The 17,119-nt window shown below is 45.2% G+C and overlaps 2 protein-coding genes across 4 annotated transcripts in view; one reads left to right on the top strand and one right to left on the bottom strand.

The window, feature by feature from the left end:
- The window catches only part of LOC146026592 (calreticulin-like), a 77,644-nt gene that overhangs the window by 53,998 nt on the left and 6,527 nt on the right, over positions 1 to 17,119 (bottom strand). The window lies entirely within an intron of this gene.
- The window catches only part of OSBPL9 (oxysterol binding protein like 9), a 139,856-nt gene that overhangs the window by 1,199 nt on the left and 121,538 nt on the right, over positions 1 to 17,119 (top strand). For all 3 annotated transcript variants that reach the window (XM_083157388.1, XM_083157386.1, XM_083157387.1), the window contains exon 2: positions 14,390 to 14,440. In XM_083157388.1, coding sequence (XP_083013514.1) covers positions 14,390 to 14,440 — 51 coding nt within the window. The remainder of the gene's footprint in view (positions 1 to 14,389; positions 14,441 to 17,119) is intronic.

Raw genomic sequence — 17,119 nt, forward strand, 5'->3', positions numbered from 1 at the left:
AGGAAAGCGGCGTCTGGCTGATAACTGAAGCGCCTCAATGTATGGAGTGTGGAGATGAGCTGCATTCACTGTCCGTAGTCGGTCGAATGACTGTTGCGTTTATCGCACAGGTGTGATATCTAAATCAAATTATATCCAGACCATTGTTTTTATAAAGCTGTCAATGGTTATTGTTAATATCCATACACTGATCAATAATCGTTAGGAAAAGTAATTTTATCGGCTGATGTGATCTATGTGAAACACTATCTATTTGGAAACCAATATGGACCAGTAACTACTTTAGAGTTACGCTGTTTCTTTTATTATTATTTTTTTGGGGGGGGGGGGGGGGGATTAAAATAACAAATGTACATATTAACAAAGTCGGTTGTTTATTTCAAAGTTTTTAGTTTGTGTATTGTTTTTTTTTTTAACTTGTTTAAAGTCCCATGCAAACTACGGGGGGAGGGTGGGGGGAGTAGGGTTTTCCAATAATGGTTGACCTTGACTAGGTCAACACTTTGAAATGGTCAACACTTACAACACAACATGAATAAAGTCGACATGAGTTGGGCATTACGGATGGTGTAAAGATTAGCATTACTGTCTCACAGCACTGGGGATATGGGTTAGATACTCACCATGGCCCTAACTGTACAGCGTTTGTATATTCTCCCTGTACTTGTTTGGGGTTTCCTCCCACATACCAAAAATATACTGGTAGGCTAATTGGCTTCCAACAAAATTAACCCAAGAATGTCTGTGTGTACATGTTGTGGGAAATATAGATTGCAAGCTCCACTGGGGCAGCGACTGATGTGAATGGGGCAGTGACTAATACTCTGTGTACAGCACTGCGGAATATATGTGCGCTATATAAGAAACTGTTAATAAATGAGTTTTTCACGGTGCTATGTTGAGATGGACACCCTATAAAGGCCCATACACACTGGGTGACTTTGAGCTGAAAGCCGCTCAAAACTGCAAGTTTGAGCGGTTTTCAGCTCAAAGCTCCCGCATCATTGCCAGGAAAGCTTCTCATTCGCTGGTGATACCAGCAGATGAGCGGCTTTAGGACAGCTTTGCAAAGCCGTCCGCCCCCTCGCTGACGGCGCCGGGCAGGGGGAAAGCTGCTCATTGTGTATGCACTGAGCGGCTTTCCCCCCAGCGATGATGGCGATCATCGCTGTCCATACATGCGGGGCACTATCCCCCAGTGTATGCACTGAGCGGCTTTCCCCCCAGCGATGATGGTGATCATCGCTGTCCATACACACTGGGCACAATCCCCCAGTGTGTATGGACCTTAAGTGCACCACGGTGCCTCACTGCACTCGGCACACTATTATACTTCCACTCTATTTCCATTTAAATAGTAAAATATGTAAAAACTGAAAAAAACTCATGACAACCTTTTTCATGTTGACCATGTCTATGTCGTCCATAAGCTTGTGTCAGCCTCTTGTCAATGTCGACCATGTCATGCAGTTGACCTAGTCACTCTTGACTCAGACATTGTCTACCCAGTGATCGCATACCAGATGGGTTAGCTTCCCGAATTGATCCCTGTAGGTTATTTAGTTTCTTATATAGCGCACATATTCCACAGCGCTTTACAGAGTATAATTGAACAGTCACATCAGTCCCTGCCCCAGTGGAGCTTACAATCTATATTCCCTACCACATGTACACACACATACACACACACATAGGGTTAATTTGTTAGGAGCCAATTAGCCAACCAGTATATTTTTGGATTGTGGGTGGAAACTGGAGTAAACCCGCGCAAGTACGGGTAGAATATACAAACTCCGCACAGTTAGGGCCATGTTGGGAATTGAACCCATGACCTCACTGCTGTGAGGCAGTAATGCTATAACCATTACACCATCCGTACTGCCCCGTATATATAACACATGGTGGGGTTAGAACCCATGACCTCACTGCTGTGAGGCAGTAATGCTAACCATTACACCATCCGCACTGCCCATACTGATTAATGCGGTTTAAAGATTATCTGTTTAGGATTTAAATGAAGTGGTTCCACATATATTGTATCTCTGGTGTTTAATAGTAAATAATGCTGAGTATTTTCTAACTAAAGCAGGTTTGCTTTAGTTAGAAAATATTCAGCAGGTTTGCAGGTTACATGTCCTGTTTTGTGCTGACATAGTTCTGGTTGAGGTGCAGTGGAAACGATAGTTCGACTGAAATAAACTTTTTTTTTTTTTTGCTAAGCAAAAATGTAACATGAGGCACAACACATTTTAGGCCACTTACACTAGGGGTGAAATGTAATAGGATGAGAGATTCAGAAAGTGAGAGATTTGGTAAGAAATCTCCAGTTTTTTTAAAGCAGCAATCATTTACACTGCAAAAACCAGTTTGATTTTGAAGTCTAAATGATTGCCGCTTTAAAAAAAACCTGGAGATTTCTTACCAAATCTCTCACTTTCTGAATCTCTCATCCTATTACATTTCACCCTTGACGTTTGCTCCTCTTTATCAATATTTTTAGTTTTTTGTACTAAATACTGTTGTAACTTTTTTGTTGTTTTTGGCTGAAACATAGGTGGTAATTGGTGGCCTGACTTCTGTCTGCTCTGCTGTAAGTGTGATAATCAGCAAATCGTATGAGAACTTTTAGAAGTTCCGATTGGTGCGTGCGTTTTTTTTCTGTTTTTTAAAATCCGCAGCCTCCATCAAGGTTTTTAGAAGCATTGTGGTTTACCAGTGTAATAAATGGGTCTGGTATAAAAACGTTGTCAGTGTCTAGGTCTCCCCAAAAGGTCCACATTGCACAAAGTCGACGCGAGCAAAAGATCAACACGGAAATGGCCGACACAAGTAGTGTTTCATCAGCTATGCAATTAGTTGTGTCAACATCCGTATAGGTCGCATGCGTGTCATTATTTCATTTATTTGTTTCTGAGACGTGATTATCTGTATGAATTATCTGCACTTGCCTAAAATAGTACATATTGCATGTCGGGTCGCTGGTCCATCCCTGCTGAGAGCAGAAGTCGTTTATTCTCTGCTTATAATCGCAGATCTGTTTAATCGTGCATTGCTTTGTGGTTTTGGAGATTGCAGTCTAGTTAGGTTCGGATCATTTGGTCTACACCATTAGATCGACAGGTCGTTAGTTCGACAATCAAAAGGTCGACATTTTTTTTTTACTTGAATGTCAACACAGTCGACATAGACACAGTTTCAAGTCTTCCGAATCCCCTCTCTGCACTCGGCATTTTATTCTCCCACCACGCCCTAGTGGATGGTAGGGCATGAAATACCGCCTGTCGGCTCAAAAAACTGTGAAAAACCCCATGTTGACCTTTTGACCTAAACACTGTTGAATTAATGACCTTTCGACCTTCCCCATGTCGACTTAATGACTGTCAACCATCATGCTGTAGACCAAAAGACCGTATCCCGTCTAGTTGACTATCTTGCAGTGTCTTGGGTAATGTTCACACTCTTTAGGATCAGTAAAATCACACACAAAGTCCTGAGACTGGTGATCTCACCCGCCCATTGCCATTTAGGATGTTTATCCTGTGTTGACACACTCCTTTGATGTAAAGGTGCCCATACACGGTGCGATGAGTGCTCCCGTGGGCATGCCATCGCAGCCCGTGCTTTTAGTACTAGATTGAATCATATCTAGTACAAAAAGTATGGTGCTGTAACACATTGTATCCTTTTTGTACTATGTGCTATGCAATCTAGTACTAACACACCATGTATGGCCCCTTTCTCACACACCGGCTGATGCTGGGCGGCAAAACCCTGCACGGCCAGGAAGCCGTGCCGTGCATAGAAGTTTACAATGGTTGGGATGGCCACAGCCCGGCAGCCATCCCTTCCAGTGGTGACAGCCAGCTGCAACCGGGCGGCTGGGCCGTGACCATACCGTGTGAATGGACACAATCCTGTCCATTATTGACTACTGTCACTGTGTACGGCACGGCTTTTGGCCATGCGGGTTTTCGCCGCCTGGCGTCAGCCGTAGCGTGTGAAACCGCCCTATGGGCACCTTTACCTGAAGAAATCTATTGTTTTCTGTTTAGTTATAGAACAGTTAATTCAATCATTACGTTGTAGAAGTATTGTTGAGTTGAATAATGCGCGTTATAATTAAAGTGGTTATATTGGCTGGATTTCAAAGCTAACTGTAGCTTGATGACTGTTAGGAGCAAGGGTCATCTCTCATAGAGCAGGTAAGGGGTGAGTGAGTGACATTCCACATGTCTGGCACCTTTCCACGCTGTTGTAACGCCACATTACCATAGCACACCTAATAGAATCTACAGCACATCTGTTATTGTTCTTATCTGAGAAAAAGTTTGTTGAGTTTCTATCTATTTTAATTAAGTGTTGCATTATGTTTGTATGTTTGTTTACAGAGATTTATGTCAAGCAAATGTTTGTTTAATGTATAATTTCGCCTATAGGGCTATTTCACACGCTCCTGCCGGAGCAGCGAAACCCCACACGGCCAGGAAGCACGCAGCAGTTAATAATGGACACAAATGTGTCCATTCACACGGGGCGGCCACGGCCCGGCCGCCCGGTTGCAGCCGGATCCCACCACTGGAAGGGACGGCTGCCGGGCTGTGGCCATCCCCTCCACTGTAAAGTACAATGTGCTTCTTGGCCATGCGGGATTTTGCCGCCCTGAAGGAGCCAGAGCATTTGAAAGGGGCCTTAGAGAAATAGCCATCAGCCAAGAAGAAAGTAATGGCGCAGTACGGACGGTGTAATGGTTAGCATTACTGCCTCACAGCACTGAGGTCATGGGTTAGATTCCCACCATGGCCCTAACTGTGCAGAGTTTGTATATTCTCCCCGTGCTTGCGTGGGTTTACTCTGGGTACTCCGGTTTCCTCCCACAATCCAAAAATATAATGGTAGGTTATTTGGCTCCCAACAAGTTAACCCTAGAATGTCTGTGGTAAGGACCAGGGACTGATGTGACTGAAAATATTCTCTGTACAGCGCAGTGGAATATGTGTGCAATATAATAAATATTTTATGGCTTCTCTCTGATTACAGAAAAGCCTTATGTTGCGGGCTCTACAATAGCAAGAACCTTGGGAGACTGTAAATCCTCTCGTTTCTAAAGTCAGAATCTGATTGTTTCCAGACAGATAACTTTTCATATATTATTAATATCAGTTTAGCCGAATGAATTCTAAAAATCATTTCCGCTGCATGTGTCACATCTGGTGATCGGCACCATTGTCACGTGCGTTTTATGTTAGAATGTAGCTTTATTTCTCTTCAATAGCAGATAACGAGACGAATATAAGGGCTGCGGGAAGCTGGAAGTGCGAGACTTTGTGCGACTCCTCCCCTTTTCTTTTATAAATGGCAATCATTTACATGGCAAATCCAAAGTTGGCAACCTGACGCTCTCTTGCTGTTCAACTAAAGCTGGGTACACATATGTACAATTTCATTTTTCTTGCGACCGTTCGTTCGACCGAATACACGTTCGACCGTCCAATACATACGACCATTCTGCGCGTACACATATGTACAATTTTACTTGCGACGTCCCATGTACTCCCGTCCAAACAATCGCAAGAAGAAGTATGAGAGACCCTGTAACCCTTTGCCTGCTGTTTTAACTAATGTGTGTTTAATGCCTCACTGCCCAACACTTTAGAGGCATCACTTTAAGACATTAATCAATGTTGAAGTTTTAATAGTGTGTTATGGTGCCCTGCAAGGAGCTTCCAGCACACTCTATTAAAACTTCAACATTGATTAATGTCTTAAAGTGATGCCTCTAAAGTGTTGGGCAGTGAGGCATTAAACACACATTAGTTAAAACAGCAGGCAAAGGGTTACAGGGTCTCTCATAATGCAGCATACCACCGTGCTTTGTCAAACTGTCAAGCATATCGATCGAACATGCGTACACACTTCACTTTTGTTCCGATATGGAGCCGTCCTGTCGGATGAAATATTAAGCAGCAAAGAACCTTCGACCGACCGACCGTGGACGGCCAAGAGCGTTTTTGGCCGTTTATCGATCGCACAGCAGCAATTGGGACAGCGTACACACCTATACAATCGAACGGCCGTTTGCCCCCAGATTGGAAGAACGGCCCGACGATTGTTTATATGTGTACCTAGCTTAATACTCTCATAATGCTGGACCTGGTGATTCCACAACACCTGGAGAGCCCTGTGCTGTGTATAGGACATATTTTGTCCATTTAATACAGGCATGTCCAAGGTTGGCCCTCCAGATGTTGTGAAACTACACATCCCAGCATGCTTTGCCACAGTTTTGCCATTAGAAAATGCTAAAGCATGCTAGGATGTGTAGTTTCAAATCATCTGGAGGGCCAACGTTGGACATGCCTGATTTAATATGTAGTGTTCATTCTAGCACCCGCCATATTTGAAAACCCATGCAGTTCCTCTTCCCTGCCTGGGGTGTCGCTGTCTGCTGTGGTGTTTCTAGCACATGTCTGGCTTGCATATCAGTGCTGATATACAGACCACATTGTGTTAGAAGCACTACAGCAGACAGCGACACCCCAGGCACAGAAGAGGAACTGCATGGGTTTTCAAATATGGCGGGTGCTAGAATGAACACTAAGTATGTATTGCATGTAAAACTGAACAAGCATCTAGTCTCCACTATTATGTAAACATATTTAGTGTTCATTCTAGCACCCGCTAGCTTTGAAAACCCATGCAGTTCCTCTTCCGTGCCTGGGGTGTCGCTGTCTGCTGTAGTGCTTTTATCCCAGTGTGGTCTTTATATCAGCACTGATATGCAAACCAGACATGTGCTAGAAACACCACGGCAGACAGTGACACCCCTGGCAGGGAAGAGGAACTACATGGGTTTTCAAAGCTAGCGGGTGCTAGAATGAACACTACATATTAATTCCATCAAATACACACTCTGAATATCCAAAATAGAAATCTTGTTTCATCTTATTTACACCTTGCCGCCTCTTCAATCCTCTGTTGCCTGGCACCGGCACTTTATCCTCCCGGACCAGTGACCATCACTGGGGTCAGCGTAGTGACTTGTATGGGTTATCACAGTAACGGGAGGAGTCAGGTTGCAGTGTATGCGGTCATTAGGTGTCTAGGTCGACAGTCAAAAGGTAGAAACATGAAAAGGGTCGACATGAATTTTTCATGATTTTCTAGTTTTTAACCGACTTGGTCTGACTTTACCATCCCAGTGTGCATAGAGGGAGAATAATGCGCTCGGGGACCATGCCCAAATGCATGGTGAGCCATACGTTTTTCATTCCGACCTTTTGACCATGCAGGCCTAATCATCAGTGACAAATTTTTAGATTGGGGGGGGGGGGGGGGGGGGAGGAGGAGGTTTGTTTCCAAATATAATCCAAAATCTCCCACTCTGCAGCGAATTGGAGTAAGTATGGAATACAGTATTAATATGTAACAGTACAGATAGTCTATAGTACAGGCTGTTTCAAACATTTAAATAAGATAAGTGGTCAGGAAAAGGTTAATCATATAAATAAATACACAGACATAATAGAACCAGTACTGCACTTTCTAAGCTCACAATCTCCCACTTCATGGTAAGACTTCGGTCTCTTCCTCCTGACTGCTGCTCTCTGGTCCATTGCAATGTTTGAGGGCTCAGATCCACGCATACAGTAAATGTGGTAGAAGAAGCTGGTACACTGGGCATGTGCAGCAGCTCTGCTCTGTCCCTTACACTGCATGATGTGGCGGCAGCTCTATTGATCATATTATATACCATTGCTATTGTCATAATGTAAGGCACTTGCCAAGAGGAGGGGGGTTTCCAGGCAACCAGAAACCCCACCTGCTTTTGCCTATGATCATGTCAACCTTTTTCATGTGTTGACATTCTGATGTCCTAATGACCCATTCTTGGCTGCAGGGCAGAGATCCCTCCCCTGTATGAAAAGAAATGGCACAGTGCCTGCTGTGTACATAGAGTGGACCTCCTGCTTGGGATATGGTCATTAGGTCGACACTATGTAGGTCAACAATGGGAAGGTCGATATGAGGTTTTCACACTTTTTTTTTTTTTCTTTTAGCTGACATGGGCCGCCAGGTAGTACTTAATGCCCTACCACCCACTATGGCGTGTGGGCAGCATATAATAGTGCCCGAAGCATGACGAGCGGAAGCGGGACACTTTGACGGGACAAATTTTTTAAAATAAAACTAATGTCAACCTTTTCATTGTCGACCTAATGCTTATTTCAACCTTCCAACCTTGTTGACTTCAGAAATGTCAAACTATTTCATGTGTTGACCGAAGTCATGTGGGGACAGTGACTGGGAGCAGCTCTATACGGCTCTGAGATGTCCGACGTTCTGTTTAGGTTTAGGGTTTCTTTTGTTAGTTTATATGTATATTTTGTTGTACTAGCGCCAATGTTATTGCCCTATATTCTGTTACTGCACAATAAAAACATTATGAATCCAAATAATTCTTAGCACCCACGAAGCATTAGGGCAGTATCTGAGATCGGGTTATTTGTGTCCGCAGAACAATAGGGCAGTATCTGGGAAACGTACAGTATAAACCAATGATGGCTAACCTTGACACTCCAGCTGTTGTTGAACTACACATCCCAGCGTGCCCTGCATCAGTTTTAGCATGGCCAAATAGTAAAACTGTAGCAGAGCATGCTGGGATGTGTAGTTCAACAACAGCTGGAGTGGCAAAGTTAGCCATGACTGGTGTAAACAAATGTTTGCATCCCATAAACAATCAGACAGTATCTGGGCACTGTTTAATCATTTTATTTGTGAAGCCATCACCCGGCCACTTGGGGAGAATGCGGAGATCCTGTGGTTTCTGCTGACTGCTCCAGCTCTGCTGTAATCTAAAGGAAACAGAGGTCTTTTCGTAATTGCTTTAGAGTAGTCCGGTGGTAAAAGCTTACCCCAGGAATAAGAGTGAAATGGTGGGTGATAAGCAGCCGCAGCTAGCGTTCACATGTACAAAGGGGGATCTGAGCTCCCCGTCGGAGGATGTGTAGATGGGAGAATAAAGGTGTGTACACCGGTGTAATATGGTCGCTGAGCGATTTTTGCTTATGATTGCTCAGCGATATATCACTGTGACCATATCGCACCGTTTCTCTCAGCGACTTTTCAGATTTGACTGACAACTCACCACTGAAAAGTCAGTCACCAACGACCATTAAGGGCTGGCTGCAGGAGCGCGCTCCTTGTGATTGATCGCCCTGCACACACAATAAACACGGGCGATATGGTCGCTCAGCGATACTGGCTTCTATCCACTCGTGTGTACAGGGCTTCAGAGATATTCCACAGCAGAATCTAGAGGGGGGACACCTACTGGTGGTGGATGTGGGGTTGTGGCCACAGCATCAAAAGCAGCAGAGAGTAGGGGCCATTGGATTTGACTGCAAGGAGGTCATTGTTGAATTTAAGGAGGTCATTCTAGTTCACGCTTCGCAGCTTCGAGTGTGCTTTAAACGCCGCCCGCATGAACACCCCCCCCCCCCCTCGCACTACAAGTTCCCCTGCACACTTGCAAATGGATGTTTAGCATAAACATCCATTCGCAGCTTGCATGCGGGGAGGAAATCATTCGATGGTCGCCAAACATCGAATGATTTCTAAGGTGCGCGTAAATCTAAGGCAATCTCTGGTGTCTTAAATTTGTGGCTACCTTGTACGGGAAGAGGGCGGGCAGTTGACATCTGGTGACAACAGCTGGCCGCCGCCGCCACTCCCCCCCCCCCCCCCCCCCCCCCGCATACCCACGTCATCGTCCAATTACCATGGGAATGCCCGTCGCTGCCCCCCCCCAGCCCTTATTGCAGGGTGCAAACAGGATGGCGAATAAGCAATTTGCCATGCCCGCCAGCACCAAGCGGCTGAACATGCGCATGAATGCTTATGCGCAGAAGCTAAACATCGCTCCCCCAAGTGCGAACGATCAAATCAGAATAACCTCCTAAGTGAGGACAGTTTCTGTGGAGTGGAGACGATGGAAGCCAGAGTGAAGTGTGGTCAAGCAGAGAGAGTAGGAGAAAAGAAAGGTGACGAGGTGGTTGTAGACCTTTGCTCTAGGGGTTTGGACAAAAGGGAGCAGAGAAATGGGGCGGTAGTTAAAGTGAGTGTTGGGATCAATGGGAGGAGTTTAAGTACAGGGGGCACAAGGGCATATTTGAATGTAGAGAAGAAAGCAAAATATTTGTACAGGCAACAGAACTGAGGGAGCAGAGGAGGTTATTGGGTATAATGGGGGGACCTCTTGCAATTATTCTTTTAGCTCCATATGGTGCTGACTTAAGCTGGGTACACATCTATACAATCCCTGTTTTCTTGCGACTGTTCGACTGACCGTAGACCCGTCGGACTGTCCACAAACAGCCGATACGCGCTTACATACCTGTTTTGGTACTTGTTTCCTAGCACGGCCACACCAATTTACATCGGGGTGGTCGTGTCTGAAAAATCGGGTCGATCGCATCGCATGCGATTTGGTCGCATGCGATGCGACCGACCGATTTTCGACCCGATTTTTTCATTGAATGAAATGTAAATCGGGTCCCTGGGACCCGATTTTACATTGGATTCAATGTAAAATATTCCCAACCCCCCCAAATTTAACGGTGTAAACCACCACCCCACGATAGACACCAACCCGAAGCGTGGCGAGCGGCGGCGGTGCGCGTCCTCCGACCTTTTCATTCCCCTACTATCCACGTCGGCGTGGAGTTGAGAATAGAATAGTGTGGCGAGCGCAGCGAGCCACCGAGCCCGAAGCATGGCGAGCGGACGCGTATACCTGTGAAGTTATACGCGGCGCTTCGGGCTCGGTCGCTCGCTGCGCTCGCCACACTATTCTATTCTCAACTCCACGCCGACGTGGATAGTAGGGGAATGAAAAGGTCGTAGGACGCGCACCGCCGCCACGCTTCGGGTTGGCGTCTATCGTGGGGTGACGACGGGGACATCTATAATGTGAAATGGGTCATATTGGCCCATTTCACATTTTTCACATTTTCTCACGATTTCAATGTTAAAAAATATTTTAACATTGAAGCCTATGGAAAAATCGGGGGCATCGCGTCGGGACCAATGTTAATGGTCCCGACCGACGCGATGCCCCCGATATTTTACCTTTCCCGACACGATTTCAATGTTAAAATATTTTTTAACATTGAAGCCTATGTAAAAATCTGGGGCATCGCGTCGGTCGGGACCAATGTTAATGGTCCCGACCGACGCGATGCCCCCGATATTGTGTCCTAGCCGGCAAAATGGACCTGATTTCAAAGGAAATCGGGTCCATCGTATGGATCGTGTACCTTAACTTAAAGGTACACGATCCATAAGATTGTGGCCGTGCTAGGAAACAAGTACCCCTGTTTTACTTGCGACGTCCGATGTACTCCCGTCCAAACAGTCGCAAGAAAAAGATTGTACCACCGTACACACTCCCGATTTGGGCTTTTGTCACGATATATATAAACATAATTATCATAATGGGCTGGGTTAAGGGCATACCAAAACAAAGGGGCGTGATTACAGAACCTAAACAAAATATATAGATGGACCACTATAAAGACAGGGTACGCGGACAGGGTGACTAGGGACAGATACGGCAAAGTGACTAGGTAGTCGCTTTCCGCATCTTTATAGCAGCCGGCCGGCTTTGATCTGTTAATTTCAGAGGTATCCCATATTGCCACTATATATATATATATATATTTGGCAATTATAGGATCCGATGTCAGATCGATTGGAGGTATTTTGGTCAGATTGTTAGTGTTATGCTGGGTACACACCAAAACTATTTGGATTGGATGCAAATCAGATCGTACGATTTGCATACGATTTGCATACGATTTGATCCCCTCTGTATTCAGATGAATGGATCTTTTACAGATCCTACCTGCAGCAGGTAGGATCGGATTCGGATCCAATTCAGATCCAATCAAACGATTTTGACCAAATCTGCATCCAATCTGCATCCAATCAGTCTGAATTGGATCCAGATTGATGGGATTGTGCCAAAATCGTTTTGGTGTGTACCCTGCATTAGTGAATAGTGGGTATTATTTGTCGGTAACACAACATGCAGGTTTTTCTGTGGACTTAATTAAAGTATTTGATAATGCATCTCTGAAAAATTAATTTATACTGTTGGCAAATTGTTAGGCTCTTCGCCATGATGACTTCCATTCTTGAGTTCTTCCACCAAAATATTTCTAGCGTAGTATGCATTGTATTTAGGATTAGTATTTTTTTTGTTGCAATGGAATTGTTATAAAGCAGCAGATTAAGCATAATGATGTGTTGTACTGGTCCCTAGTGTAGGACATCTGTCTGTTTATTTTTTTACTCTGATTATTCGTGTTCATTCTAGCACCCGCTATCTTTTTAAACCCATGCAGTTCCTCTTTCCTGCCTGGGGTGTTGCTGTCTGTGTAGTGCTTCTAGCACAGTGTGGTCTGTATATCAGCACTGACATGCAAGCCAGACCTGTGCTAGAAACACCACAGCAGACAGCGACACCCCAGGCAGGGTAGAGGAACTGCATGGGTTTTCAAAGGTAGCGGGTGCTAGAATGAACCCTAGATTATGTACCTTTTCCATAATTGTGCCTAAGGGCTTGATTCAGACCTATTGGCAAGGCTGCAGTTTTTACAGGTGGACAAATCCATGCTGCACTGCAGGTGGGGCAGATGTAACATGTGCAGAGAGAGAGAAGCATACACACGGAGCGATTTTGTGCTCTTTTCGAAGTTATATGACCAAGTACCCCAGTTTATGGGGTACTTGGTCACCTCCCTGACTAAGGCGCTTCTCCCCTGATCACTCGGTTTATACGGTCGGCCAGCTCTAGGAAGAGTCCTGATGGTTCCAAACTTTTTCCATTTACAGATGATAAAGGCCACTGTGCTTATTCAGACCTTCAAAGCAGCAGATACTATTCTGTACCCTTCCCAAGAGTTGTGCATCTAGACAATCCTGTGTCTGGAATCGGTACATCTGTCAGACCACACTTAGGTCTACAGTCATTAGGTCGACTGGCAGGAAGGTCGACCTGACTTAAGGTCGACATGGGCCAAGGTCGACATGACTTAAGGTCGAATTTGCATAAAGGTCGACATGAGGAAGGTCGACTGGCCATAAGGTCGACATGGGTTTTTCAAATTTTTTTGACCCGAATGTCGACACAGTCGACATGGACACAGTTGGCAATGAGAATCGGACCCTCGCATTGCTCGCTTCGCTCGCCACAGCTTTAATAACCTCCTCCACGCCCTAGTGGATGGTAGGACATGAAATACCGCCTGTCGGCTAAAAAAACAGTGAAAAACCCATGTCGACCTTATGACCAGTCGACCTTCCTCATGTCGACCTTTATGCAAATTCGACCTTAAGTCAGGTCGACCTTCCTGCCAGTCGACCTAGTGGGGTCGACCTAATGACTGTAGACCTAAGTTCATTCTAATAGATGACCGCTTCCCCTGTGTCTGAGGTCTACAGACAATTCCTTTTGGCTTCATGCTTGGTTTGTGCTCTGGCGTGCACTGTCAGGTGTGGGACCTTTATATAGACAGGTGTGCGCCTTTCCAAATCATGTCCAATCAACTGAATTTACCACAGGTGGACTCCAATTAAGCTGTAGGAACAGCTCAAGGATGATCAGTAGAAACAGGGTGCAGCTGAACTCCATTTTGAGCTTCCTGACAAAGGCTGTGAATACTTATGTAATTGTGATTTCTTAGGTTTTTATTTTTAACAACTTTCCAAAAATCTCCCAAAAACTTGTCATTATGGGGTATTGTGTGTAGAATTTTAAATGGAACAGGCTTAACCTTGGTTGTGCATGCCCATAATACTGCATTGATGCCCAGTAGCTGACGTTGGGTCTGATTCAGCATGGATGGCGTATGATAAAATTGTTGCAGCAGCTTGGCATATGCGGTTCATCGCTTGCAACACAGTTCTACAGGAAAGCATTAACCATCAGCAACGATGTTTCTCTGCGACCTTACTCAGACTTCCAGTCGCAGGGGGCATTGCAAGGCAAGGAAACTGCATTCATGGCTCAGTCCTTTGACCTCGATCCAGGAAATGGGGTTGACATGCCCCCATTGACCCCCCCCCCCCTTGCTAACCATCCCCCCGCTCTGGTCCCTCCCAGCAAACTCCTCTGCCCCTCCAAAAGGAAACTGTGAGGGGGGTTTCATGAGCCATCCCTGCTGAATTGGTGCCATTGTCATATTTCTATTTTCAGAATAATATAAATATAATGCTGTCGATCTCGAAGACTGATTGTATGCAGACAGATTTATACCTCATAATATATATTATTTTGGTTTGGGAGTATATTTACTTTAATAACAGTCTTCTTCTTCTCTTTCAGTCAAAGGACAAAATGATGAGAGGGTCGCGGCGTGGCTGTGTCCGGCTAAGAGTAAGTTCCGCTGCCAGCTGTTTACACTCTGTGCCAGATATTGTTTGCTGTTGGTCATGTGGTTTTCTTCTAATGTGTATGTAACTGTTTCTCATGCACTGTGTTACCAAGCATTAAATAGCTTCTGACAATGAGCAGGGCTGTATCCATTTATATAGCTGATCACTCACCAGTGTGTTAAACCGATGACCTATACCAGGCTCAGTGGGGGTGATTTAAATATAGAATGTGATGTCAGATCAGAACCATTCGGGCCATCCAGTCTACCCCTTTTTTAACCGTATTGTTACCACAAACCCTATTTGATCCTTATTTCTGTGTAAGGCTTTTCTTAAGTCTATCCCATGCGTGAATAAATTGTTCTGCTGGCTCAGTCTCTAATTTCTCTTGAACCTTTCTCCAGGTGATTCAGATAAGAGAGGTGCGAAGTCTGCCAAGCATCAAGCTTCTACCCCAACATTCCTTAATCCTAATGTATTTGTCATTATTGAACAACTTTTGGCTGCTAAATCATCTTCAGCTTGTGTAGAATTTTTTTCTTTTGGGTTAGTTGATTCGAAGCTTTGAAACAGACAGGGAACTGAAGAAGCATTTAAACTAGTATATTTATTCAAAATGTTTAATGCCCATGACCTATGCAGTACTAATGCTTAACTCCTTCATGTTTTGTGTTTGTGTGTTTTCCTGAAAATGTCTTTTGCATGTTTTGATTAGGTTTAGTTTAAAACTGCTTCTCTATATAATAAGTTGTAGAGTGTGCGTTTGTATGTCTGTCGCATTGCAGACACAGTGTCACTCAGAGCTGCCAAATTCGGCAACAAGGTACCTCTGGACCCGGTGGTGTGCACCTCAAAGCCGTTTTTGGGAAATTTCTCTCATACCCCTTTCACACAGAAAATGAAATTCCCGGGTGAAGCAGTTCCACCCGGGAATTTAATTAAATACATGGGTCCCTGGCTGCACCCAGGTATCTCTGACTGGTAGGCTTCTGTTGTAACCTGATTCATAGAAACATAGAATGTGACGGCAGATAAGAACCATTTGGCCCATCTAGTCTGCCCCTTTTTTTACCCTTCAGGTAATCTCAACCCTTTTTAATCCTTATTTCTTTGTAAGCATAGTCATATGCCTATCCCAAGCATGTTTAAATTGTTCTACTGTCTTAGCCTCTACCACCTCTGATGGTAGGCTATTCCACTTATCCACTACCCTTTCTGTGAAGTAATTCTTGCTAACATTTGCCCTGAACCTTCCTCCCTCCAGTTTCAGTGCATGTCCTCGTGTTCTGTTGCTCCTCTTCCTGTGAAGAATGTCTCCCACCTGTACCTTGTTAAAACCCTTCATATATTAGAAAGTTTCTATCATGTCCCCCCTTTCCCTTCTCTGCTCCAAACTATACATGTTAAGATCTTTTAGGGTACTTGTGAGTTATCCGGGCGTCCGATTTTTAAATCGGGTCGGATCGGGACATCGCATCGCATCGCATGCGACCATCGGATGCGATGCGATGCGATGACCCGATTTTTCCATAGGAATCAATGTTAAAATGGACTGAGTCCATTTTAACATGGAATTCAATGGGAAAAAGGGTCCTTTTCATACCCCTACTATCCAAGTGGGCATGGAGTTGGATATAAACCTGTGGCGAGCGTAGCGAGCCACCGAGCCCGAAGCGTGGCGAGCGTAGCGAGCCCCGCGAGGGGACACGGAATACCGTCCCCTCGCGGGGCTCGCTTCGCTCGCCACGCTTCGGGCTCGGTGGCTCGCTACGCTCGCCACAGGTTTATATCCAACTCCATGCCCACTTGGATAGTAGGGGTATGAAAAGGACCCCTTTTTCCATAGGAATCATTTTAACATTGATTCCTATGGAAAAATCGGGTCATCGCATCCGATGGTCGCATGCGATGCGATGCGATATCGCATCGCATCGCATCTGATTGTATGCCTTAACTTAAGGCATACAATCAAAAAATCGGACGCCCGGATAACTCACAAGTACCTCTTTTAGTCTTTCCAGGTAAGTTTTGTGATGTAGGCCATGAACCATTTTAGTTGCCCTTCTTTGTACAGTCTCTAATGTATTTATATCCTTCTGGAGATATGGCCTCCAGAACGGATTCGGCATGAAAAGCCGGCGGTTGGGATCCCGGCGTTCAAAATCCCGACGCCGGAATCCCGAACGCCGAAATCCCGACAAGGGGGGGACGTGGATCGCCCCCCCTTGCGGGCCCGGTGCCTCGATACGCTTGGCACACTAATTTATTCTCCCTCCGAGGGTGTCGTGGACACCCACGGGGGGAGAAAGTGTCGGGATTTTGGCGCCGGGATCCCGACCGCCGGGATTTAAACTGCATCCCTCCAGAACTGAACACAGTACTCTAGATGAGGTTGTACCAATGACCTATACAGTGGCATTATTCTTTTTTTTTCTGCTACTGATACCTCTCCCTATGCAACCAAGCATCTGACTTGCCTTCCTCAATGCTTTGCTACATTGCTTTCCTGCCTTTAAGTCACTTGAAATAGTGACTCCTGAAATAGTGATTCGCCGAACTGTGTTGTCCACTCCTGTCAGGACTTTCACTGCAGCTTTTCTGACCCCATAGCTTCAACTGATCGGGTTACAACAGCGGCTCACTAGTCGGAGAACTCTGTGTGCAGGTATGTTTTAGTTTA

The sequence above is a fragment of the Crinia signifera genome, chromosome 8 (genome assembly GCF_055691185.1).
Source record: "Crinia signifera chromosome 8, ASM5569118v1, whole genome shotgun sequence".
Lineage (NCBI taxonomy): Eukaryota > Metazoa > Chordata > Amphibia > Anura > Myobatrachidae > Crinia > Crinia signifera.